Raw genomic sequence first — 26,030 nt, forward strand, 5'->3', positions numbered from 1 at the left:
TGCTATGACACTTTCATTACCACATATCTAAGGATTTTCTATAGAATGTAGATTTCCATAGATCATATATAACGTTATGAGATTGATAGGAAGACATTGTGCTGTGTAGTAAAAGCACCTCAATTTATTTCTCATAATCGCTACAGTAAGCCTTTTGTGCACAGAGGTGTGATTAGATTTAACCTGCCAACATATATGAAGAACTTTCTCTACAGTACATCTTATATTGAGAGTGTGTGTGTGTGTATATATATATATAGTGCATGTAATCAAGTGTATATGAGTTGCTATCCTGCCAAAGTTAATACCCTTTTCTCTAATGTTTTTAACAGGAGGACCGGAGAACCCCCGTTAATAAATGGTTGGATTCCTTTCATTGGGAAGGCCTTAACTTTTAGGAAAGATGTTTTCAAATTCTTGGTGTCTCAGCAACAAAAATTCGGAGACGTTTTCACTGTATACGTTGTTGGTGAGAAGCATTTTACTATTTCTCTTGACTTTTGTGTCAATTAAATTAATTATTAACATTTTTATATTTTATTTATTGAAAAGCCTTTATCTGTACTTATTACAGTTCTAAGTTTTAGAGCCCCAAGACCAATGAAAATTACTTTGGAAATGAAATATTTTAATGTGTATTTATATATAATCACAACTATAATTGTGTGTGTGTGTGTACATACATACACACACACACATACACACACACACACAGTGTGAGTTAGTATATGCACACATGTTATGCCAGCACATATAGTATAGGTAGATAGAATATTTACTATAGATTGTGTTTTCTATAGAAGTGAGAACTAATGTAATCTTAACACTGCAAAGGAAAACATTAGATCAAATTTAGAAAACACTCATAAAAAATTGTACAGAATATATTTTTTTACCCACTTCTACATCTGGGTTGACATGAGCACTAGGAAGTGAGTGACACATTGACTCATTGATACAATCAGGATTGGAACATGGAAATTTCCTGCCTAACCATACGTCCTGACAATAGCATAATAATAGAGTCTGAGATAATGATCTGAAATACAGTAACTTCAGCACTTTATATTTTCTTAATTTTATGCCTAATCTTGCACTGGTTTACATTCAAAAAAATCACCTTGATTTCATTTGGAAACTTTGGGGTACAGGAATGTAGGATGGCCCCTTATGCTTTCTTTATATCTTTTAAAATGTGTAGGTAGATAGACTCAGTTATTTAATGGGTCTTTTTCTTCTCTAACTTTTGTGATCCTAGTTCAAATTAACAGTTTTACAGTAGCATGAATTAACACTGGTATAGTGGAAGCACTCTCATTTTTTCTACCATTCCCATATTTTTAGGGAGTTTCAGAACAAAATGTGAACTTAATGAAGTCTGCTCTATAATGTCCCAGCAGCAGGGAAAGGTTTTATTTTTAGATATTTAAATTTTTAAATAAAAAACCAAACCATTTTTCAACCAGTTTCAAGTTATCAGTTTACAAACAGGATGCTCATCTTTGAAACTCTTTCTCCGTGTAACCGAAAATTGCTTAATTTTTAGATGTGCAATTTTACAAGCTGCAAGTTTTGTTATCTTAATTCATTCCTTTGCTGTTTTGAAACTTAAAAGAAGTTCTTTCATTTATAAAGTGACTACAGCACATGCACAGAAACTACTTTTGGTAAAATACAATCTTTACTATTGTTCATATACTTTCATAGTCTATAAAATATTGGCTCCTTCTGAATGCAAATTAATAATAATAATAACTCAAAGCAAGACAGCCCTAATGAATATACTAATAAAATTGGGTACAGTTACACTTCAGAACTTGTGTGTCAATGGGACATTTCTTTCTCTCTCCCTTTTTCATATTTTAATATAAGAAAAGGGTTAGTGATTTAATTTGTTAAAGTAATTTGTGACTGAGATTTAAATTAACAAATCCCATCTCAGTGTGATGGTAAAAATTCTGCCTTTAATCCATTTTCTCATCCCTAGATATTGTACAGAGGGATTCATTGATTAATACAATATGTGCTTAAAATAGTGAAGCAAATAGAGTGAGTTACACAACTAAATTTGTCCTTATTTTGGAATATCCCAAGTTTTGTGAATTTATGTTACATCCATGATATTACTTTAACGTCACTTTCTATAATTCTATATTGAAAACATTGAATTCTGAGAGTTCACTAAAGAAAAATAGTAGCAAACCCTCTTGTTTGTTTTTGCTTTGTTTCGTCTGGTTTGGTTCTTTTATTTAAAGCTTAGGTAGTACTTCATATCGTAACCTTAGATACCAAGACACACTGGATTTCATGATGTTTTAGTGATTTGACAAAGATGATGTTTGTGTGTGCAGCAAACAGAACTTCCCCTGTTTTATATGTGCTATCATTACTTTACCCCCTTGGTGGGTGAATAAAGGTCTTGTCAAAAAATTCTATCAATATATATTGTTCTAATTATCAATTCTCAAAGTAGTTCATTTGGAAAATGTGGAACGATGCTTGGAGTTTCTGGCATTGCCCCGTACCGGTAATGCGATTTCACTGATTGTACTTTCCCATGTGATGAGCAAATGATTGTCATTCCGAAAAGTCGCAAGGGACATGGATGTCATCTTAATAAAGAAATTAAAAAGCACATCTTTCTCTGAGAAACAATGTAAATTCCTGACCTGTCGCAGAAAATAGTTCTCTAATTGGTTTTGTGTGGTGGTGCAGCAGAATCGTTTTCCCCAAACGTCATACCGGCGAAGCACTACTGTACATCATTGTCAACAGTTCAGCAAAATCTTCCTAATAAGAGGACGATTACGTAAATGTGATAGTCTTTTTTTTTTTAAAAAAAAGAGTTGTTTCTATATGATAGTACTTCCAAACCCAACCGTTTTACTTGATAAGGATCAAGAACAAATAGACAGCCAGCTAGGTAAGAACTTGAAGACCCTTGAAAAGTCTTTCAGTTGTTTTTCATGATAGGACTTTTTGTTTACTTTTACTGATATGTGATTAGGAACCATACTGGATGTTGTAGTAGTATATTTTTGACTAACCAATCTCAATTTTAAAGAAGATAATCTACATCTTATAATTATTATACTAAGTACGTTTAGCCTCTTCAAAAGTGCTCCTAGTACATTTTAAAAAATTTATATACATATATACCATTAAAAAACTTTTCAATCCAAAACTAGATGAAAAGTAATTTATCTTACCTATTTAAGCACTGAAGTCCATTGCAAACGTTATTTTAATAACTTACATCATTATTTATCATATGAAGTGCTTGTCATTCCTAATTAGCATTAAAGAGGGCCCAGAGTGCATTATTATAATAATGTTTTAACTATCATACAAATACTGATTTATGTGCTAGGATTCACCAACAGTTGACAATTTTCATATCTTCTACATCAATCTTTTGTTCTGAGGAGACTGTGTAAGCTGAACGGAGATATCTTAGACATTCTCAGTAGTGGCTGTAATAAAAGCTGAAGGTTTGGGAAGAGAATAACAGACATGTCCACAGACGGATAAGGAATCTGAAGGCTTTTACAGGAACAAGTTAAATATTCAGCTGTTTTTACTTGTTTTTATGCTATTAAATAGAAGAGTTTACTCAGTTTACTAAGCTAGGAGGAATTTGCGCATAACTTTCCTGTACAGATACGTCTTCTCAAATGGTTGTGAAAAAGGATTTTAGTGTCCACAGACATTTCTGAACAGCTACAAAGGACTTTTAAATTGTTACAGTGGATTCTGTATAAATGGATTTAATATTTAAAGCTACTACTTTGGAGAGCTTGTGGTCTGTTATCCTGCACTTTTTAGCAGATTTGGGAATTGGCTCCTACAGCTAGTCAGATGGAAGCTGTGGTGAGCACCAAAATTTTGGTATCTTTGTTGATGGCATGGGTTCACTTGTGAGAGGTAGCTCCTGAGGATAACTGAAGTGGGAGGGCATTTGGGGGCCATGCCTATTAAAGTGCTGAATAATGACTCAAAAATATATGAAGACCTGCATTTGTTAGTGCCTGTTACAACCAGTATGTGGACACTACTCTGTAGAAGGGAAAACAGAGCCCAATGAGGGAAATAAAATGATTTAATTTTTTTATTAAAAAAGAGAGCGAGAGATGCTTAATTAGCTCATGCAAAAAAAAAATTTATAATCCTAATATTATTTACAACAACTTAGTTGAAATCAGTGAAGTTTGTTGATTGGTTTTAGATCCCAAAATGCTCCTGAGGGGTTGTATGTAGATAGAGGAGATATTTTTACATTATTATACCGGATAATTGACAATATGTTACAGACACAAGGTGGGTGAGGTAATATCTTTTTACAGAAGTTGGTCCAGTTTAAGATATTACTTCACCCACTTTGTGTCTCGAATATCGTGGGACCAACACAGCCACAACACTGTACACGAATATGAATACACTGTTAAACAGGTATAGCTATGTAGTTCTTCTATTTGCAAGTAGGACAGAAATCACTAAAGGTTCCAGTTGCCAGTAACACTTCAACCGTTTTATAACCGCAACTAGTGACCTATAGGTTTTGGTCTTTATTGGAGGTACCTTAACAATTTGCACATTTTTTTTTTTTAAAAAACCAGCAATTTTTGCCTTCTCTATGTATGGGTTAAACATCCCTCATTAGAATTTTGTAAATACGGTAACAGAGTTCTTGTGTCATATATTTCTATACTTTGTTGACTTTTTGGCAGTGACGTGGTCTGGAAGCTGAATCTGACTTCTCAAAAAATGAATTATATTTTGGCACTTTTTTATCTGCTGGAAAATAAGACTAATAGAAATGTTCATCTGTGGCACACCCTTAATCATAGAAAATTCTGAGTGAAGTCTTTTCTTTCTAAAAGTTTGTAATTACACTAACATTGAATAAACATTGTTTTAAGATTATTTATTAAAATGATGTTGTTTACTTGAAGAATCATTTGCTTAGAATCATGTTGCTTATTTTAAAAAAAAATCAGAATTGATGTGCATTTGTTAAATGTCTGATTAAAGATCACAAAGAAACTTGTATTTTGCATGTGATATAAGCAGATGGTGCACAGATGGTTTAAATTAATATTAATTAAAAAATCTTAACTTAAAATTGTTTACCCTGTAAACTCAAAGTTGGAAAGCTAGCTACCTTCTTTAGGGTTAATAGCGCTCCAGTATACTTATTAAAAATCACACCAAAGGTTTTTATTTCCAGCCCTTGATCAGAAAGATGGTGGCCTCAGTAAAGGGCCTTGAAGAGAAAAGGTATAAGAGCTGGAGTGGGGAGAGTGCTGAAGGTTGGCAACACTCAGATCTCCAACAAAGATCTTGGGGATCCTGGAGTTACAAGGTTAAAGAAGCGCTTATTCTGAGTTTGAAAATACATTCACGTCCTGCAGTCTAGTAAGGGAGACCTCTTATCTAGTGACTTGAGCACAGTCACGAAACCTCAGTTCTACTCCTGACACTGCCACTAGCCTGCCATGATTATTTTTAGAAAAAGAAAGGAAGTAACTCTAAGACCCCAATGCCGCATTGTTTAATTAGTGAATTACATTATAGTAAAACAAACAAAGAGTAACTTAAAACACTCAAAAGTGTTTCTTTGACAAAGACCTTGGACAGAATTCTACCTTGATATGTGTTTTGTGGAATCCCATTGATTTCAACAGGAATGTAGAAATCCAATATGTACTCATAATTACCACACCATGGTATATGTATCCACAGTCAGAACAGGAAATAACTATGGAATCTCACATACCACTATATGTTACCGAGGGGTAATTGCTGACTTTTCAATAGTGGCTACTTTATGTACGCAGAGCCAAATTCTGTCCTCAGTTACACATGTGCAGCTCCCATTAAAGTCAAAAGGAGTTTTACCCATTCAGCAGGGCAGAATTAGGCCTCAAATCTTGGAAGGATTGTTCCTTTTCTTCTTTTATAGTGTGGATATTTCACTGAATATATGTACATTATAACGAGTACCTTTTTTTTTCTAATGTATGCACAAGTTAAGACTCACAAACCTTTACTGTAAATTTAAACTTAGCATGGGCCCAGCTATAGTAAATTCAGAATTAATTTATTTTGGGGGCATTATTTCTTTTGATACCTGACAAATGACCAGCAGTTTGAATTACTCTTTACTAGTAATTGACCTTGGGGGAAAGAAGCTACAAAATTAACCCTAAAACCATCTCACACAGAAAAATAAATGGAACATTTTTAAAGGAAGTAAAAATAATGTGAATTCTCTCTCTAATGTTGCTATCAATTCAGCACTATCTCTTTTGATTACGAATGTAAGAAAGGGTGATACAGTATGTTGTTAGTGCATTCTGATACGATAATATTGGGTTCTCTTTCTTTGGGATTAGTTTAAAATCAAGATAGGATAGCATACTCTCCAAAATACTTTTCCATAGTTTTAAAACTATATTGCACAGCAAACTATTTTTTAAAATAAACCACAAGGTTATAATTTGTTGATACTATAATAAAGCTGCATCATCCTGTTAAATTTTAAAAAGTCAGGAAAACATGAAGAAGAAAACAAGACTGAAAAAGTATTTTAGTTGTCATGTTTTCTTTGGGCAATGGGAAACCTCACGGGCCCTGATCCTACAATGGACCTTCATGTAGATGGTCCCCTGTGCTCATTCATGGTAACCCCCATTGATTTCAGTGGGCTCTATAGAATCATAGAAATGTAGGTTATCTAGTTCAGAAGCCATCTAGTTCAGCCCGCTACACTGAGGCAGGACCAAGTGTATGCTGGAAGGTGTGCAGTGCTCATTGTAAAATTGTAGCCTTGGTTGTTAGGACTAACCTGGTCCACCTAATTTATTCTCTTCTGCTTGAAGAAAAGCAGCATGCTGATATGTTAGCATATTTCCCACTTCACTCCCTCTCAAGCTATTGATATATTGCCCTTTCAGATGGAACTATTTGTTCACTTTTTGCCATTAAAAGATATCTAAAGATGTATAGTTTTCAAAGTGCTTTTGAAAAGCATAATAAAGCTATATTGTATTTTTCATGAGTTATGCCAATTTAGTAAATGATTCATATGACTGCAAAGTACCATGATTATGTCACCCTCTACTGTTCAAACAATAGTTCGTTCTACACTTGACCTCCCTCATTTTAGTCTACTACAAAAATAAAGTCTCTGACTTTTTAAAAAAAAACAATTGTAATCTCTCTCTCTCTCTCTCTCTCTCTCTCTCTCTCTTTTTTTACAAGTAACCTTTGAGGCTTTCTATGTGCTTATCACTTGAAACACTGGGGGGAATGGCTTAAATTAACATTGAATATTAGTAGTAGTAGTAGGATCACAAAAGTACTTATCTGTATATGTGGTTCTTTTTCTTCTGTTCAGGTAGATATATTACTTTTATCATGGACCCATTCCAGTATGTTTATGTGATCAGAAATAGCAAGCAACTTGAATTTTATGAATTTGCTGATAAAATGGCATCAAGAACTTTTGGCTATCCCTCTTTGTCAAATTTCCCAAAACTAAACGAAAATCTGCATCGAATTTACCAATACCTGCAAGGCAAGCCTTTGGACATAATTTCTGACCACATGATGAAAAATCTCCAGCATATATTTGAATGGAAATGCTCACAAGCAACAGATTGGAAAACAGAAAAAATGTACAAGTTCTGCAGCTTTCTAATGTTTGAAGCCAGTTTTATAACACTATATGGAAGAGATCCTGCTGCAGATGGCCACAATGTTATTAGTGAAATCAGAGACAAATTTACCAAGTTTGATGCCAACTTTCCCTATTTAGTTGCAAACATACCAATTGAGTTGCTAGGAGTTACCAAGAAGGTTCGGCAGGAGCTTATACATCATTTTTTACTTCGGAACATGGCAAAATGGATGGGAGGGTCAGAAGTGATCCAAGCCAGAAAAGATATATTAGAGAAATATGAGCTGCTCCAAGATTATGACAAAGCAGGTAGGAAACTTATGAATTATTGCTTGTCTAAAATAAAATAATTTACTATAGACCTTTCAAATAAAAAGGCAAAATGGCGACCTTGAAATTTTTTATGTTCTTTCTAATTGGCTAATGATAAAATATTTTACTCTGAAACAACCATCTATGATAATTGATTTTTTTTTTTTTTTGGCTGAGGTGGTAAAACAAGATACTTAATGGTGATAATGAGAGAGATTATAACTGAGCTGCATTTACTTCCCTTCTCTTCTCCCCCCACCCCCATTACATTTCAAACTATTCTCATTAAGCAGAAAATTAGACTTCAGAAGCCTATTGGTCCTCATTAGCATTCACTGATCCTTGGCTGGGTCTGTGTCCTAACATCTTTTAATTAGCACACTGCAAATCTAATCAGTGTAATAAACGCTATTAATCTTCCTTTTCACTTATTTTCTCCCAGCACATCATCTTGCCTTCCTGTGGGCCTCTGTGGGAAACACGATTCCAGCTACATTCTGGGCCATGTATTATCTTCTGTGGCACCCAGAAGCTCTTGCAGTGGTGCGTGACGAAATTGACCATTTGCTGCAGTCAACGGGTCAAAAGAAAGGGCCTGGATATTGCATCCACCTCACCAGAGAACAACTGGACAGCCTGGTCTACCTAGGTAATTTATTTTTATCTGTTGTGAAGAAAAGAGGGTATCTTTCTGCAAACTCACTTTATCACTCATTTCTGTTTACTGAGAAGGTGGAGGACACAGCTGCTTAATTGACATAATAACACCCATTTACATCAATTATAAATTATGTAGTTTATAGCTGTAGATACTCTCATTGCATGTAAACATTAAAGCCTAGGTAATTTACTATGCAAAGTATGCAAAAGGCTAAATCGAAGCTTTGCAATTATTTGAAAAAAGTTTATTTGCCTATTAAGTTGTTTGATTCTGAGCATCTGCCGAAGTGCTAATGCATTTCGGATACTTCTGTAGTGTTTTGCCAAGAAAGGCCCTTTCCTGAACTGAATAAAAGTAGTTAGGAAAATCAATTTGTGCTCAAAATGTAGTTTACTATTTCCAAAACCAGATTTATCTTTAGATATTAAAAAAAGCTTGTTTTGTTTTGTTTTGTGGCTGCCTCAGATGTGTGACTCCTAACCAAACACAAGCAGACACATCTTTGCAAATGAGAACCAATATTTTTAATAATAAAAATGAATAAAACCTTGAAACAATATGGAGAGTCTTAAGGGATAGGTAAGAAATTAGTGTCTTCTAGGTCACTGATTCAAATGTGAACCATGTTAGTAGACATAGAAAGTTGTTTCCACCCAGTGACTGGATTGGCCTTTGTAATGAGTTGATGGTCTCTGTTCATTTCCTAATGAACAAACACCTACATCACAAAAGCTAATGGGTTTGACTTTCAGAGGGACAAATGGCAGTCAGGCACCTAACTCTTAGGCCACTGAAAATATCTACCATATCCTTTGACACAATGCTCCATTGTCACTAATTGGTTATAGCATGGACAACCACTGAAGGAGAATATAGAGACTGAAGTTTCATTGAAGTTAATGGAACCACTTGTGTTCTTGAAATTGAGCGTGTGCTTAACTGCCCTACTGGATCAGGGCCTGAATTGCTTTTCCACCCCTTGAAGAGATCCCTTCAGATTAGTGTTGAGACACAATAGGCAGAGCAAGATGGGAAGAGTTTTCATTCTTTGCCCACACTGTACTTGTTTTGCAAAGAATAGAAGCCTCTATTCTCCAGGACTGTCTTATCTGGCAAGTGTCACAAACCTTACATTCACTTCTTCAAACTGAGTTGATTATCATAGAACAAATGTAAAACTGAGTTTGTTTTTTCCCCACCTTTTTGGTACAGACTGATACTCTCATCATACTGTATATCAACTTAGAAAGTTGGCTTCATTACAGAGTCGCTGAAGTCTCTTGGTGAAGATTTACTTTTATAAATTGATAAAGAACATTTTTGATGTAGAGGAGATGGACAATGTTACTTTGAATGAATGTCCATGAACTACATGACTTTTCCAAGCATGTAATGTATGTTGTTTGGGAACATGAGTAGAGCTACTTCATACCAAGGTTAATAGGTGCATGGAAAAAGTTACCAGGGAAAGAAGGAGAAATTTGAAATGAGGTCAAAAGACAACTTACTATGTGTTTGGAAGAGGAGACTGGGTGGTATGGTGAAAAAACAGGAAGACTGGATGAAGGAAAAGGAAAAGCATGTTGGGCCAGACAGGCTTATCCTGAACTTAAAATGTATGTCCTAATTGTATGTTTAGCTTTTTAAAAATTAAACAGTTTCATAAAGTAACTGTTTCATCATTTGAACCCAGTGCCATTAAGTATCAAACCAATTTAAGTACCTCACTAAAACCATTTGATGCAAAATGTCTGATGAACAGTTCAAAAACATTAAATATATCATCCAAACTGATGTTCCTTGAAACCTTACGGTACCTTAGTACCAGTCAATTTATATGTTTGGGTGGAAGTGAGGGCATCAGATTCCGCCTCGGTCATTTTTGATAAATTTTCTGATCAGATGAAGCTGAATGTCGTATGAACAGAAGCCAGCTTTCAGTTCTTCTTTCACTTTAGTCATAAAAGAACAGATACAGTCCCACAAAACAATAAAAAAAGAGAAAAATCCACATACAGCTAGGTGCATTAAATAAATGCTTTAATGAAAAGTGACTCTAGGCTAATAATACATATGGGAGGAATGTGGGGCTGATCCAGTACTGCTTGCACACCCAAAATTCCCAGCTGCTACACTGACAGTTTTGAGTACATAAAGAAAGCAGGATCAAGCCCCATCTGTACATTTAGAGCATTCTAACCATAGCATCTGAGAACAAGCTTTTCCCTTTTCATCTCACCCTTTAACCCAGTGCATACAGAATTGGGAATTCATCCCTCTGTTCCAACATGAGTAAGAGAGACCAGGTGGGATTCTTGTATGTGTATCACCTTGTCATCTTGCACTTGTTATTCTTTTCCTGTTCTAAATGTTCTGATTCCTGCACCCGTTTTGTCTTACTGTAGCTATAAGGATCTTTGATTCTTCATAGTTTGGAGAAGAAGAATTGTCAAGATCTGTCAAAAGAAACATCATCTTTGTTGTGGTCAAATTTTCTTGTCTAGGGAACAGTATGGCTTGACTGACTGCTGAATCCATCATTTAGATGTCTATAAAAACTAAGACCTGTCTCCAAATCAATAGCCTCCCCCCCCCCCCCCCAGGTATTTCTGGAACAGCACAATTTCCTTTTTGTCCTGACTTCTCCAGGAACCAGAATGTGCTTATTTGTATGTGCAGAGTAATTATGTCATTATGACTCACAATGGAGCTCTAATATAGTAAACAATACACAGTAATGGTATTTAGCACACATTTTGTTCCAGCTATGTTTTCCTTATTTAGTTTATTTTATAATTTTTACATTAATTCACATTGTGAAGTATTCTTGCCCCAGGACATTGCTGAATTCCAGATATTTGTTTCTAAAGGACAACTGCTTGAAAAATAATTGTATGTATATGAAAAGGTAGAAAAATTTAAAGTAGCTTAATACAGAGCCATGGCTGCAATGCAAGTGTTAAGCATGAAAAAATGTTACTGGGATTTGAAAAAATAAATATGTTACCTAGCATGTGCTGGTCAATACTGCTCAGTTCTTAGTAAGCCACAGATATACTTGTTTCAGACATTATCATTTATGTTGGCACACTGTATTGCATGATGTAAATTATCACCAAAAATATTTGCATACTCAATAGCTATTTTTCTATAATACACTCTAATAATTATAGTGCCCTATTACTTGCTGTTAGTATAAAATTAACAATCCATTATGCACAATAAGTTTTATAAAACATTTACAGATAGAGATCATGTTTAATTAAAATTAACTTGCATATGAAAGCCAAATGCACTAATGATTCGCAATGACCTTTTATTACCTGCAGTCCCTTGTTTTGGCTGGATGATTGACAGCTTGCTGTTTGGCTACCATGTTGTATTTCAGCTGACAAGACTTTTCATTTTAACTCAATTTGCCTGCCTATCACAAGCTGGTGGCAGGCCAGGCTCAAGTCACCCAGCTTTGCCTCAGCAGCTTGCTCTATTTCTCATTAGTACGCATTTATTCAGTGGAAATTGGAAGACAAATGCTTGAAGGCATGTGAACTAAGTATAGCAAATTAGGTTTAAAGACTGAATATTTATAAGTATATTGAAACAGTTTTTTTAAAAAAAAATCTAGAATGAATTGAGAGCTGAGTGCTAGCTTTGGTATAAGAGAAATGAAGACAGAAGTGGGAGGGTTCTAAGAATAACAATACTATGAGATGTCTCTCTCTTTATAGAAAATATGTAAAATCGCTCTGACAACACCTTATCAACTAACAGCCTGGCTTCCCCTTTATGTAGCACTTGTACAATGAAGTTTAGCATCTCATATGTATAAGAAGGGGAAAAAATGAGGGTCATGTTCATTTGCTGCTTGGTTATCCCTTGGTATGCTTTAAATTGCCTTGTTTGTTCAGCACCAGCACAGAAACAGATGTTGCTCTACCGTGCTGGATAATTTACTGTACCTCATGGTGCAAAATGGAAGGCCTCCCAAGCTACCCAGCTGGTCTGTCAGTGGCACTGGCTGGTGTCTGCTGAACTATGACAACTGCAAGTAAAGGCTGCAGTTTTATTGTGCATTTGTCATTCTTCTCAATGTATAGCTCCGGCATTCATACGGGATTGTGGAAGGCTGAGTGTCTATTTTTTCATGTTAGACTGCAAACCCATCTAAGCTCCATTCTCCTTTGATGATCATAATGTGACTCATTACTTTTGTCATCTAATGATTATCGGCATGATCGCTCAGAGCTAGAGCCAAGCTCGCCTTCCACACATAACTGGTACTGGAAGGTAAAACAGATTTGTCATTTACGATCTGACCGCTAAGCCACACTTTGTGCTCCATTATTGTGATTAACTTCTGCATAAGATATGCTTGCCCAATTGTCATTTGTGATACTGCAATGGGCACAGACTGCCATGCTTCCTGGGAGAATGTCAGCCAATAGGATGTGACCGTGTAGCTCATGATGTTAAATGTAAACCTGCTATTTCACAGCAGCAGGTCCATAATTATTTTGCTTTTCTTCTCCTCCTCCGTATTTGATTTCTTGGGTGAACAGTGTTGCTGCATATGTCAGCTACCATTTTCAAATTGTAGACTAAAATGGTGTTATCAGTTTCATTTTTCCAAGGATGGAGACAGCACAAGAGTGGAGGCTGGACCTTTTCTTTGTACCATGTAAAGTTTTGTTGCCAGAGCACTGCCAGTTGAAATCTATCGTGTCAGGTGCCTTGTGGCTATCCACAGTAGAGGCCATATTCTGGAACCAGAGTTCTTTTCTGGCTTCGTCACCAACAAGCCGATTTGACTCTGCCTGATTATAGTAACGAAGGCAGTCCAAAAGAATATGCACAGACTCACTGTGCGTCACATTGAATCACAGCGCTGGCCACACAAAGCTGACCGCAGCCTCATTTCTTTAGACAAATGCACGCTTAAGGAAAAACCTCCTGCGAGAAAGCATCCAAGGCCACTTTATTTGCTATGCACGCTACACCAGATTTAATTTTTAGTGAAAGAACGTTTGTTATTATCTTTTTCAGATGTATCTATGCTGTGTAGCTACTGTCTGTAATAAACTAACCTTTGGGTGCTGGGATTATGGTGCCATGCTAAACACTTAGAGGAGGTTTATTTTATAATACAGAACATTAATACAGTCATAAATGTATTATCCTATGAAACTGAAACGCTATTTTAGGCTATTTTTCACACTGATGATTAGAAGGAATCAAGTCGCATATTACAGCACCCATACATGCTGGTGGAAAAATAGTCAGTTTTGATTACAAAGTGAGAGATGCAGCCCTAGACAGGAGCTACATGCTGATATGCATGCTATCAGAATGATTTATGCAAATTATGCATATTATTCCCAAAGGAATTCCTCCTCAAACTGCCAGGATAAATTGCCGGAAATTAGCCATAAAATCTGTCGTGCTAGGAGCCAAAGGTGAAGGCCACTGGGAAAGCAAGGACATTCAGCTTCTGGAGCCTTCCAGGATATGATGATGTTAGAAATCTTGTTTGCCGTAATACTGAGAAGAATGTTTTTTCTCATGATTCAATAAAAGTACTTTCTCTTTTAAAATTGCCAGGTAAATTGTTTACATTCACTCTGAAAATAATCGAAATCATAATTTGGCAGCATATCTTGTTGGATATTAAAAAAACCCTCAAAATACCTCAAAATTACTACATTATTAACAAGTTAAATGATTTTTCTCACAGTTCTTCTATTACAACCAACAGCTTTTGAAAGGCAGGCTAAATAGTCTTTTCAGTGCTTTGACTGGTATTTGCTCCAAAGTATATGTAAATGCATAACTCATTCATCTCTTTCGATTGTGTTGTTTTCAGCATGATGCCTGAATAATGGCTTTCCACCCAAAATTCACTACTGCCTAAAGCCAACAAGATTCCTCAGAACCATCAGTGAGAATTACATCTAAAGGTTCAGAATTGCAGCTTTTCCCCCAACCCCTCCGGGATAGTTTATTACCTCCTCGTAGCGTCAAGCTTGGTTGGGGTTTTTTTTAGCCTGCCCTACTGAACTTGTACCGATCCAGCAGCTGTAGCCATGTATAACTTCCAATCATCTTCCATATTTTAATGCTTTTCCCCCCTCTTTGTTTAAATGCAGAGAGCGCTTTAAATGAGAGTTTACGAATGTGCTCATCTTCCATGAACATTCGGATCAGCCTAGAGGATTATATTCTCAAGCTTGGAGGAAATCAGGAAGTCGGTTTGAGGAAAGGAGACTGGATAGCTCTTTATCCTCAAATTTTGCACATGGACCCTGAGATCTATGAAGATCCTGAGGTAAAACATTCAGCTGGTGCTACTCATCATACTTCGGGCACATTGCAGCAGCCGTGCTTTTTGTGATAGTTTTTTACTGCTGTTCCTTCTTGTGGAACAAATCTTCCTACTTTCAGATGTATTTTCTAGCGCCCTGTAGGTCAAAGGATTCATGGCCTGAAGAGAGAAATATGGTGATGAGACTGACTGCTACTGCTTTCAAAGAAATTGACAATTGCACATTGACTACCATAAACTTTAGGTTAAATGTGGGTTTTGTTTGGCAGTGGATCATTTGATACCCAAGAAGGGCTGAATAATAGAAGGTGCTTTAAATAGCAAATAATGTGGACCATTTAGCTAAGTGCCCCCAAAGCATCATTGACTCTCCAAAGCCCTGTAATAGCAGAGTCTTACTTGAGCCATATGCTTTTTCACCTCTCTTCATAGGGATTCACCCCTTTTTGGCCAATTATTATGATGTTGTGAACTTGAGATTGTAAAGTTGTTGCTCTGCGGTGAAGCTCTGAGGGTAATTGTGTCATCTCCTTATATTTTTTTTCTGAAGCTAGAGTTAATGAATATCAAAGACTGGAAATTAATCCACCCTGGCTCAGCCTTAATATGACTTCAGAAGTTCACCACCTGCATGCAAATTGAATAGTCATACTCTTGCATAGATTTTACTGAGGGAAGGATTGTTGTTGCTAGTCCGGTGTGTTGTATAGGAAGTGAGATTTTACAAAGCGAGACCAGTCAATGCCAACTGCATCTTACAGAGGTGGCAGTTTATAACTAAATCATTTCTCCTCACCTAACCCCTCATTTTCTAAGGCAAGTGGTTGTTTATTGATCCTTCTCCTTTAAACACTTGTTAAGACAGTTGCAGATATATTCCAAATCATAGTTCAGCTTCTGAAGGGAAATTAGATTTGTTTACATATTTTTAGAAGATGATCACTTGGATAAAACACACAACCAGTTTTAGAAGCGCTGCTTTCAGAACTTTTGCTTCTCGCAGAATTTAAGAATAAAAACGTGTTTATTAGGTTGCAGGAAAAGAGCCAGATTCTGATGTCCTTATTCACATTGAATAGTACTGTACTCTACAAGTAGTCCTATTGAAGTCAATGGGACTAGTTTTGAAGTGTAAGGTGCGACTCAACATAATTGAGGATGTTGGAAGGCTGGCCAGAAGAAGAAATTATAAGTGGAAGTACTGCTATAGATATGAACACGATATCTCATGTCTTAGTAAAAACCAACTATCTGTCCATATACAAAAAAGGAAAACTCTATGTATAAAATTAGTAGCTGAGCACTTTTTGAAGTCTCCCTTACTAAATAATTGTCAGAATGTGATACCATGTTTCCATAGATGGAGTATATTTTCTCAATATCAAATCTGTTCAGCTTTCACAGTATCACTTTAGTTTATGTACTTTATCATTTTGATGGCAAATGAGTTATCAGTACGTTGCAGAGTACATTGATTTCAACACAGAGACCCTCTCAAAAAGGGGGAAAATAACTTCTGTTGTGTTCTTGAATTTGTATTGGGCACATCTGTTGAATGAGATGCAGACTGAATTTTATGAAAGAGCAGTCTTGGGTTTGTCATATATTTGGGGAATATAATGGGTGGGGAAAGTTTTCTGGGAAAACAGGTAGCTCAGTGGATTAGTTCAGTATTAACAATTCACCTCTGCAGACTTTTATATTAAATTCAGGCCACTGATGAAATTAACATCTTATGGTTAGGTATCATATTACATAAGTTTAACCATGTGTTGGTGACCTCTTTCTCCACTCCTCAAAGCCTAAGTAAATGAGCAGCAATATTAAGTCAGGTTTCTGTAATGTAGTCAAGTGACCCTATAATTCCTACATAAATGAGCCTAAGCTTCAGTAAGTGATAGTGTGTAAATCCTGAACAATGGAAAATCAATATAGGAAATCCGATATAGTAACTGCCCAAACTGAGCCATATATCTTCTGTGATAAAAATGGATTTAAATTCAGACACATGAATTTGGTCAGTTTCCATAATGATTTAAATTAATGCTATAAAGTTTCATAGACCGTCAGCTGGAATTTTACCTCTTGTTTCCACTTCTCGATTTTTAGGTTTTTGTTTTTTTGTGGAGGGTTTTCTTCCTCCTCATGAAGAAAAAAATCTTACCCTATAAAAATGTCTTTCCTAAAAACCCAGCTCCTTGCTGGAAAACCCAACAAAAGCCAATCCAAATTTCTGGGGACTGTGGATATCAGTACACATGTCACACCATTGTTTGCTCTCCTTGTTGGCTCCATTCTTGTTGTGTTAATAAGTTTCCTGTTTTCCTCAGTCCCTCAGACAACAAGTTTCTTGTCCAAGTTTCAGTCTTCAGCCTACTCGCTAAGAAGGCATAGGGCTGGCACAGCACAGGACACCTCAATCTGTGATCCTAGCAAATCCAGAATCCTGTTTGTTGTGTTATCCAGTTGAGTTAAATGCTAAGGATATTACAGCTCATGTTTCAGAGGGCTAATAGTTACTCCTAATCATTGGGACTTGCATTTAAAATGTGATACTTTTAGAGAGGAATCATATTTTGGGCTTTCAGTATTCACAATATTACTTGAAATTGAAGTAACTTATAAGAAAAGTAGCACAGTTCTTTCTGAGTGGGATTTTCAAAGGGACTTCAGGGAGTGGATTTTTCATTGGAAGTTGAGCACCTAACTCCCTTAAGCCCCTTTGAAAATTCAAGCCACCTCCTACCTTTTTTAAAAAATGATCTCCCAGTCTTCAGCATGTGAAGTCCCATGTCCTCCAGTATTGTATGTACTTGTTACCACTATGAAATGCTAGTCAGATCTTCTCATGGACCAGCCCAATACACCTCCGCTGCTTGCTTCTCAAGATAGTGTCCAGACAGCCAGGAGGCCCTGCTGATCACAGTTTAAGAACCTCTAATCTGATAGGTAGAACAGGGTTCTGGAAGTCAGAAGTCTAGGCTTCTCGACCATTGTTTCTTACTGATGTTCAAGAGCCTTATGGAAACTGAGTCATTTTATTTTCCCATAGGACATGTATAGAACAGGCAATCAGAAAATGTGCAGTATTATTATGTTAGTATTTTTATTAAAATTAATATATTGCAGTGTCTTTGGTCTCTCTGGCAAAGACCTAATCAATCCACTTTTTCCTCCATGGTATGGCTTGACCAGGAACCTGCCTGGTAAACTTTCTATGGCTTTTTTACTATCAGCTGAGATGGTTTCTGTCTGAATTGCTTGTTCCAGTCTAACTTTCAAAAGCTTGCACTGTAGCAGATGTATGCTAACTGGCCAAGTGCTAGTGAGTGACCATAAGCAGAAAGTGTTTTTTTATTTTCATTCAACGCATACATGACTATTTTTAAGTGGTTTAATTCACCATGGACTGAGCTAAGATTGCCACATCTCCTTCATTCACAAACTCAAGTTAGCCCTTAACAATGACCCTGATACTAAAGGTCTTCAGAAAGGTGTTAAATTTATGGGACCTAAGATACTAGCTAAACTTATTCGAGTAAATTCTAGAGTACTTATTCTAGAAAAACACCTCCTGCTATGTTCACTTATTAACATGGGGCCTGCTTTGCACGCATCTTCCATAGCAAGCTATTGAAAGTCAGGTGTGAACAAGTGAGACAGATGGAAACTATCTTCAACTGACAAGAACACTGATCGTAAGTTATCAGGGCTAGTTCCTGAACAATCCACACCATGAGAGGGAAGGTGGGAGTTGCAGTAGATCAATTTTCTCCTTGCCAGAAAGAGCAAAACCGTTGTACCAATGGGATTTTGCCAAATTTTTCAAATTATTATTAGTAGTAATGTATGTAGCCTCCTGGATGTATAGGATGCTTCACAAACAGAAACTGTGCTCTTCCTGAGTATCATTGTCCCTGCCTCAAAATGCCCATAATTAGACCAGAAGAAGGCTTTTCCTGTACTGGTTTGGACATAAATAGTCCCCTCTCTCTTCCAGTCACCTGTTGAGAATGGGTCCCCATGCTGACCTGCTGTGAAGCTTAGCAGCATAGCAACTAACACACTCTCTAGCCCTTAAAGGGGCAGCACACCTTTCCCAACAACCCAGACAGTAGCCGCTACCACTTAATGTGCAGTGAGGTCATTTGAAGATAGATAAAACTCAATTTAAGTGAACAGACTAAAAGGAGGAAGCTGTCAGTTCCTTGTCTTAGCTCTTAACTTACATCAGGGTTTTAGAAGCACCCTCTGCACCCTCTTGCAAATGAAACCACTCATGTAACTGCTCTGTTAATTTTCACCGTCTCTCTTTTATTTTCAGGTGTATAAGTTTGATCGTTATATAGAGAATGGCAAGAAGAAAACCACCTTCTACAAGGGGGGAAAAAAGCTGAAATACTTTCTGATGCCTTTTGGCTCTGGAATCAGCATGTGTCCTGGCAGGTTCTTTGCAATGAATGAAATGAAGCTGTTTCTGATTTTATTCCTGGCTTACTTTGACGTAGAACTAGTGGAAAAGAAGCCCATAGGTCCTGACAACAGTCGTATGGGCCTTGGTATCCTCTTGCCAGACTCTGATATTGCCTTTCGTTACAAGATAAAGTCTTTTTAGAAAAGTAAACTGCCTATTGCAGACTTCCCACTATTCTCACTTTTTTTGCTGTTTCCTGGCTGTGTATTTTCTTTTTAGAGAGGTTTGTTTTTTCCTGTTCTGCTTTCATCTCTCTCCTACTTGTGTATGTTTAAGTGAAGAGAGAGTAATGCTAAATGTCTTAGGGCTGGAGGATCACCTCCACAGACACGAGAGCAGGAGTGCCTGGAAATTGATAAGGGGGCATGGAAGAAAGCAACAACTCTGAGACATTCACCCTGCACAATACCCTGAGCCAACAGAAGTCATTGATTGCCATTCCACACTACACCCTCTCTGCTGAGGGGGAAATATCGTAATCGGAGTGGCCAGTGGCTGCATGCCTTTGTAACCCACATTAACTCAATGTGGGCCTCTGTCCTCCTCTAGTGGCTGGACCACATGAGAGATTTTTGTCCCCTCTGCTGCCCTGGTGCTCAAATATTTGGTCCTTTAACTCAGTTCATAGAGGCTCAGCCTTTTAGATGTAAAGGTCTCGGATTCAATCCACAGACAGTTGACCCATCTGGACGTGTCATTACACTTGCTCAAGGAAACCTGCTGCCCAAGGATAAAAGGGACCTGGAGAGCAGTGTGGCGCAGAAAGGGGACTTTTTTTATTCCCGCCATCCCCAAGCACCTTTCCCTTCAGCACAGCATTCACTAGAAACCGCACAAAATCTGTCTTGCTGGTTTTCTGGGCCCACTTTCCTCTCTGATGGATTTTACTCTGGGAGGATCCAGTGTGACCTTTGATGACCCCCAAAATTTATGATTTACAGTGAGTGTTCCATTGGCCCCTCTTCCATCTAGGCATCCTTGCACTACAGAAAAGCCTTGGAGAAAAATACTAGTGTTTTTGTTTAGAAGACCGACTTCAATGAAGTGCTGGATTGGGCTCCTGGGAGCCCTTGCTTAAATTATACTGCCAAATGGAAAGGAGAGTGAATTGCTATCAATGGAGCTAACTTTTTTTTTTTTTAATTCCCATGGAGAGTATCTCCTCAGATCCTTCTCGTCCCTCCCCATCCCCCCCCCAAAAACGTAAAGTAACCTGTACCCCATTTCAAATCACACTGTTCTACACTATCCGTGCATTTGGTATATTTTTCAGGAACAAAAATATAAACAATTCCATCAAATGCATTTACTGGTAAATTGTTCACCTAGTGGTGCTGCCCCTGTCTTGGTTATAGCTATTTTCATGTAAACAGAAAAACAAATGAAGTGGTCTTTCTGCCATCCCCTCCCTGAGAAATCCAACCTCTGGTAAATGGGTTTATCACAGGCTAACAGGGATATGATTTGTAGGAGTATTTTGTTATTGTCCTGGCAGCATTTCACTGGCTTAGGATTACTTTTTGAAATTCAACAGTTTGTTACTTATGCAACACGAATCAGTAATCTGAATCTACTACTGTTATAGGGCCTGATTCAAACCCTATTAAAGTCAGTGGGAAGCTTTTGTTGACTTTAATAGGGTTTGAATCAGGCCCATACTGTCTACTGATTTATCTGAGCCACAACACTACATTATTTCACATTTAATGTGAGCCTGTTTAAAATGACACCATCATCTTAAAAATGAGACTTCAGCCTACTAGCATTACCAGTAACATTTTGGATTGTTACAATTGAAAGAGATTAGAGAAGAAAACAGAATTGTTTGGCTTGTTTACTTTGTGCGTTTGACAACACTTTGTATTTGCCAGTTTCTCCTGTTGTCTTTCACACACACAAAAAAAGACATTTTTCAAACTCTAGAAAAATATGATTGCAAAACCACAAAAATTGGTATGGGAATTCCAGGACAAAAGTAACACCTAAAACTACTTTTAACTTGTTTTTAAAAAGATGACTAATTTTCAAGTTGATGGTGTCATTTAATCTGTGTTTAGAACTAGAATACTATATCTACAAACTGTGAAGTGGTCTGTATCACTGGCTCCTGTTTGAGATAACTTCCCCTAACTCTTTACCTCCACATTCCTGATGGTTCAAAAGACCGTTAAAGTGCTAGGAATTTGAGTAAAACTCTGTGTGACTAAGACAATTTTAGAAATCTAAAAGCGGGATTTATTTACAGAGAGGTGACTTCTAATGAATGCCATTTTTCCCTAGTGTTTTACATATTTCAAAGCTGTGGCCTAAATAATGTTGTGCTACTTAAAGAATATTGCTAATTGTACAAGAAGCTAACAACTTCAGCCTCACGCATATCCTACAGCCTCTGGAAATTGTCCCCACATCAATTACACACAGTTTCTTACTGATTCTACATTCCTCCTTAATATACCTCCTCTGGGCCCAAATCTGAGGCTGCTTTTTGCCCTTAGCCTTTGTGTGGTAACTCCATACAACCGTAGAAATGAGCTGTGGACTGATCTTAGGGAGAGCTGAGCTAGTTGTAAGTGGGACCCCAGGGTTCTGCTTCATAAATAAGCTCCTCATTCCTCAGTACTCTTGCACATTGTAGGCCCCTTTTTTCTCTCCCCAGCTGGAGACAGGGCCAGAAAGCCAGAGGTCACTTCACGTGAGCAGTGCCTGCCCTAAAGATGTGTTCCACCATACAATTATCATTTATAGAAGTTAGACTGGAAAGAGGTTGGAGAGCCATGCCAGCACATAAATACCAGTTTAGGGAACCAACCTCTGCTCAGTCCCACACCGGATTTGCATTGGTCTCTGTAGTTGCAAAGCTAATTTACTGCTGGGCTGTTTTAGCTACATGGATGTGAGCAGAGACACAATTTGTCCCATAAACATTTATAGACACTCTCCTGAGTTGTAATTAGTGACTCATGTGGAGTCAAAGAACACAAAAGGAATTGTGGGAAGTTATCTCAGTGTTTTTGGAACAAGTCATTTAGAACTAAATTCCCAAGCGTTCATTCATTTTTGGTGCCTCCTTTTTAAGTGCCCTAAATTGACAGCACCCAAGGCTTAGTGTTCAGAGGTGCTGAGCACCCACAACTTCACTTGACCTCCATGGAAGCTGTAGATGCTCTGAAAAATAGGCCGAAGGTGTCTCCCTCCAATTGAGCACCAAAGCTAGTGGACATTTTTTTTAAAAGTAAGCCTTAATTTCCTGTGCCTCGGTCTTCCTCATCTTTAAAATGGGGGAAATCTTTCTTTGCTTTGCAAAGCACTTAAAGACCTATGGATGAAAAGCATTATGTAAATACTAAGGACTAGTAGTATTTGTTGTTTATGCCTGAGGCCATTTAATTATTCATGTAAACTGTATCCCCAAAATCAGCATCACTAGAAAGACTTTCAAAGATTGGCACATCTAAGCTCCCAGGCCTCTGGGAAGAAAATTGTTTTTGTGAGATATATTGAATGAACATTTTCTCTTCATATATAATATCAATACTACCCATGGTATTGGAGTATTCTTATATTAAATGGGCTTTGCAGTTGATTAAATGCCTTAAGTTTGCTTCAACATTTAATCAACTGCAAAAGCTGTTTATTGCTTGTATACTCCAGCTCAGTAGAATAAAATTTATTTTTGTATACAGCCTTTCATATTCAGGTTAGTTACTAGTGTAGTGACTCTGTAGGCAAACATCGCAGCTATTCTATATTCAGCCGTTGCTCACAATCCTCTTGGACGTTAGAACCTGTTTTATTGAGAGAGAGAAAATGCTGACATCATTACCATGTTGACTATTGACATTATTGCTTAAATGTAAGCTGTGAAATGTCTCATGCCACAATTATGATAAATCTTTCGTTGGCATTCCATTTTGAAACAAATGTGAAGCAACTGTGAAAATAAAAGTAGGTATTTGTTTTAAACCTAAGACCTTCTTTGACTCATACTGTGCTTTTAGGATTTTGAATTAGAGTATAATTCGCTGTAGCATAATTTAGTAGGACATACTTGGACAGTGCCAAAAGTGAATGAAAAACATTACTAGTTTCAGATTAATCACTGATCAGTCGGTATAAATATCTATTCAGAAATAAAACAAGTATGTACAAACAAGCAAATAAAAATCTAGCTGTATCTTAAAGCATCAGATCACAAGTAAGAAGTTGAGGCACAGTCCTGCAAGGTGCTGAGCACCCTCTACATATTTACCCATTTTAATAGGAGTATAGGGTGTTCTGCATCTCACAGGATTGAACACTTGATTTGAGGTAAAATTGGCCTTAGCTTTTGCTAAATAACTAAACCTAAACCAGGCAGCGAGAGTCCCTGCGGAACAGACTCAGATCTACCTAGGCTGTATCAAGAATCTAGTCGCCTAACACTGGCTGTCCAGAGCTGGCATCCCCTAGTAAGACCCCATCCTCGGACTTTCCACCCATGCCTAGCAATGGCGCAACCTAGTATTGTGGCCTTCTCATAAGAGTGCCTCACATACTCCAATCCATTGCAAAGAGCAAACCTCATCTTGCACATGTTAGTAGGGTCAAGCCCTGCTAAGAAGTATGTGTGAGAGTTGAGGAGATAGGGCATTTCATCTGGCTGCTCCTCTGGGTCCTGCTTTATTAGAAAGACTGACTGGACATAACCCCCAGCAAACTGGGTCATATTGACCATGGCCAGTCCAATTAGATGCCTGCGTAAGTGACAGCCACTGGGTCAGACAGAATCTGAGGGCAGTAAGCCTGCCCAGAACAGACCATTTGGGTTCAGAGTGGGTGAGTGAAAGCTTAGGACCCACATTCCCCCCGTGAACCATGTCAGTCCACAGTCTTTGGGCTTGAAGTGGACACACCCACATGATTAACTCAGACATGTTCTAGTTGGCTTTAGCCAGTCATGAAGCCACCCAGGAATGCTAGAGTTCCATGATTGCTGCATGGGACAGGGAGCAGCGCAAAGCTGTAATCCCATCAAACGTTTTTGGTGAGAACCTAAACCATAAAACCAGACCTTGAGTAGCGTTCAGTGTCACCAGAGCCCTAAGATGGATATATGGTCGTATATGTACAGACTGTTTCATTGCATACAATGTGGAATTGCCATTAATCCTTCTTTTAAAAAGTCATGGTTTTTTTGCTCTTTTTTACCCTGTTCATTACCTCCCTGAAAGGCCTTGCAATGTCATGACCATCCCTCCCACAGGCCTAGTAGGGGTAGATAGGACTCCTTACGTATGTCAGGCCGGGAGGTATTCAGGTGCCACTCAAGCCACTGGAATCGCAATGTTGCTCCCCTTTGTGGTAGAAAGGTGCACTGCCCAATCCTTTTAAAAAGTGAAACTGCTGATCAGCAACAGCTTCTTGCAGGAACACCCTGCCCATGGTTGTGCCAGCTGCCAAAACTCACTCTCCCATGCCCCAGCAGTTCATCTTTTTAAATATAAAATTAAAGTTCAGTTCCAGTGCAGCGACTTGTGGGAGCTGCTGGAAGACTCCGTCTGACTTTTAAAGTTAACATTTTTTTAACTAGTGAACTCCTCATGAACCAATGTGAACACTAAAATGTGAGCCTTATTGTTATGTATAGGTAGTATGTGCTCTTTCCTGTTCGGTACTTAGCAACCTTGTAAGCAATTGTACAGTCCTGTTTGAAAGGATTAGAATGCTTCCCTGTATGATTATTGAGTAGTTATGTGTAATTGTTTGCAAATTAGATTTGGCTGCATTGCCATGTCTCTAGCAATGTGCTTTAATGTACTAAAAACCACATAAGAAATGTGCATTAGTTTACTTTTTTAAGCGATATTGTATTACACTACTCTCAGAATTGTTATTTTTTATGAGTAATCACTGAACTTTGTACTTCATTTGTAGGGGTAGAAATGATGTTTTATTTCATTATTACTGAATATTTGGATGTTTAAAAGATTGTCAATTGGTCTTAATTCCATAAACTGACATGTTGTAAATACATGCACAAAGTTCAGATTCTCCTTTAATAGTTAATGTCCATCATTAAGGCTTTTAGACTGAATAAGGTACATCTGTGAATTTCTGAGCAAGAAAAGTGAAACTTCATGTACTTTACTAATCTGACCTTTTATGTGAATTTTGTATTTCAAAAGATACAATAAAATTGAATGTATCTATTCGCATATTGAATGACTTTCCTTGTCCGTGCCTCCCCCCTCACACCTGAACGTACATACATTTATGCGATACCACAGATACTGCTTTCATTTAAAAAAAACCTGACTTATGTAGAGTATGGCATTCTGTTACTTGACCATGAAAGATATTTTTAAAGAGAAAAAAGGTGAGTCTGTGTTAAATTATGATAACCACTGTGCATTTGTTAAAATACTCAGTCCATTTAATCTTGCCTGTCTTAAACCGGTCCTGAAGAGAGAGTAAAGGAAGGAGATATTTCTGTAATGCTTATGGCAAACTTGAAAGGTAGTGTGAGCGGGTGCAACTCCGCCATTAAAGTCATTTCCAAATGTGGCCCTCAGTCTTTGACTCCTATCTACCTCTGAGTACAGCA

The 26,030-nt window shown here is 37.4% G+C and overlaps 1 protein-coding gene across 3 annotated transcripts in view; it reads left to right on the forward strand.

The window, feature by feature from the left end:
• The window catches only part of LOC102941409 (cytochrome P450 7B1), a 187,232-nt gene extending 161,589 nt beyond the window's left edge, over positions 1 to 25,643 (forward strand). For all 3 annotated transcript variants that reach the window (XM_043539570.1, XM_043539571.1, XM_043539572.1), the window contains exons 2-6: positions 333 to 469; positions 7,400 to 7,990; positions 8,436 to 8,642; positions 14,798 to 14,976; positions 19,298 to 25,643. In XM_043539570.1, coding sequence (XP_043395505.1) covers positions 333 to 469; positions 7,400 to 7,990; positions 8,436 to 8,642; positions 14,798 to 14,976; positions 19,298 to 19,588 — 1,405 coding nt within the window. In that variant the 3' untranslated portion in view covers positions 19,589 to 25,643. The remainder of the gene's footprint in view (positions 1 to 332; positions 470 to 7,399; positions 7,991 to 8,435; positions 8,643 to 14,797; positions 14,977 to 19,297) is intronic.
• Positions 25,644 to 26,030: the final 387 nt, after the last annotated feature.

This window comes from Chelonia mydas, chromosome 2 (genome assembly GCF_015237465.2).
Source record: "Chelonia mydas isolate rCheMyd1 chromosome 2, rCheMyd1.pri.v2, whole genome shotgun sequence".
Lineage (NCBI taxonomy): Eukaryota > Metazoa > Chordata > Testudines > Cheloniidae > Chelonia > Chelonia mydas.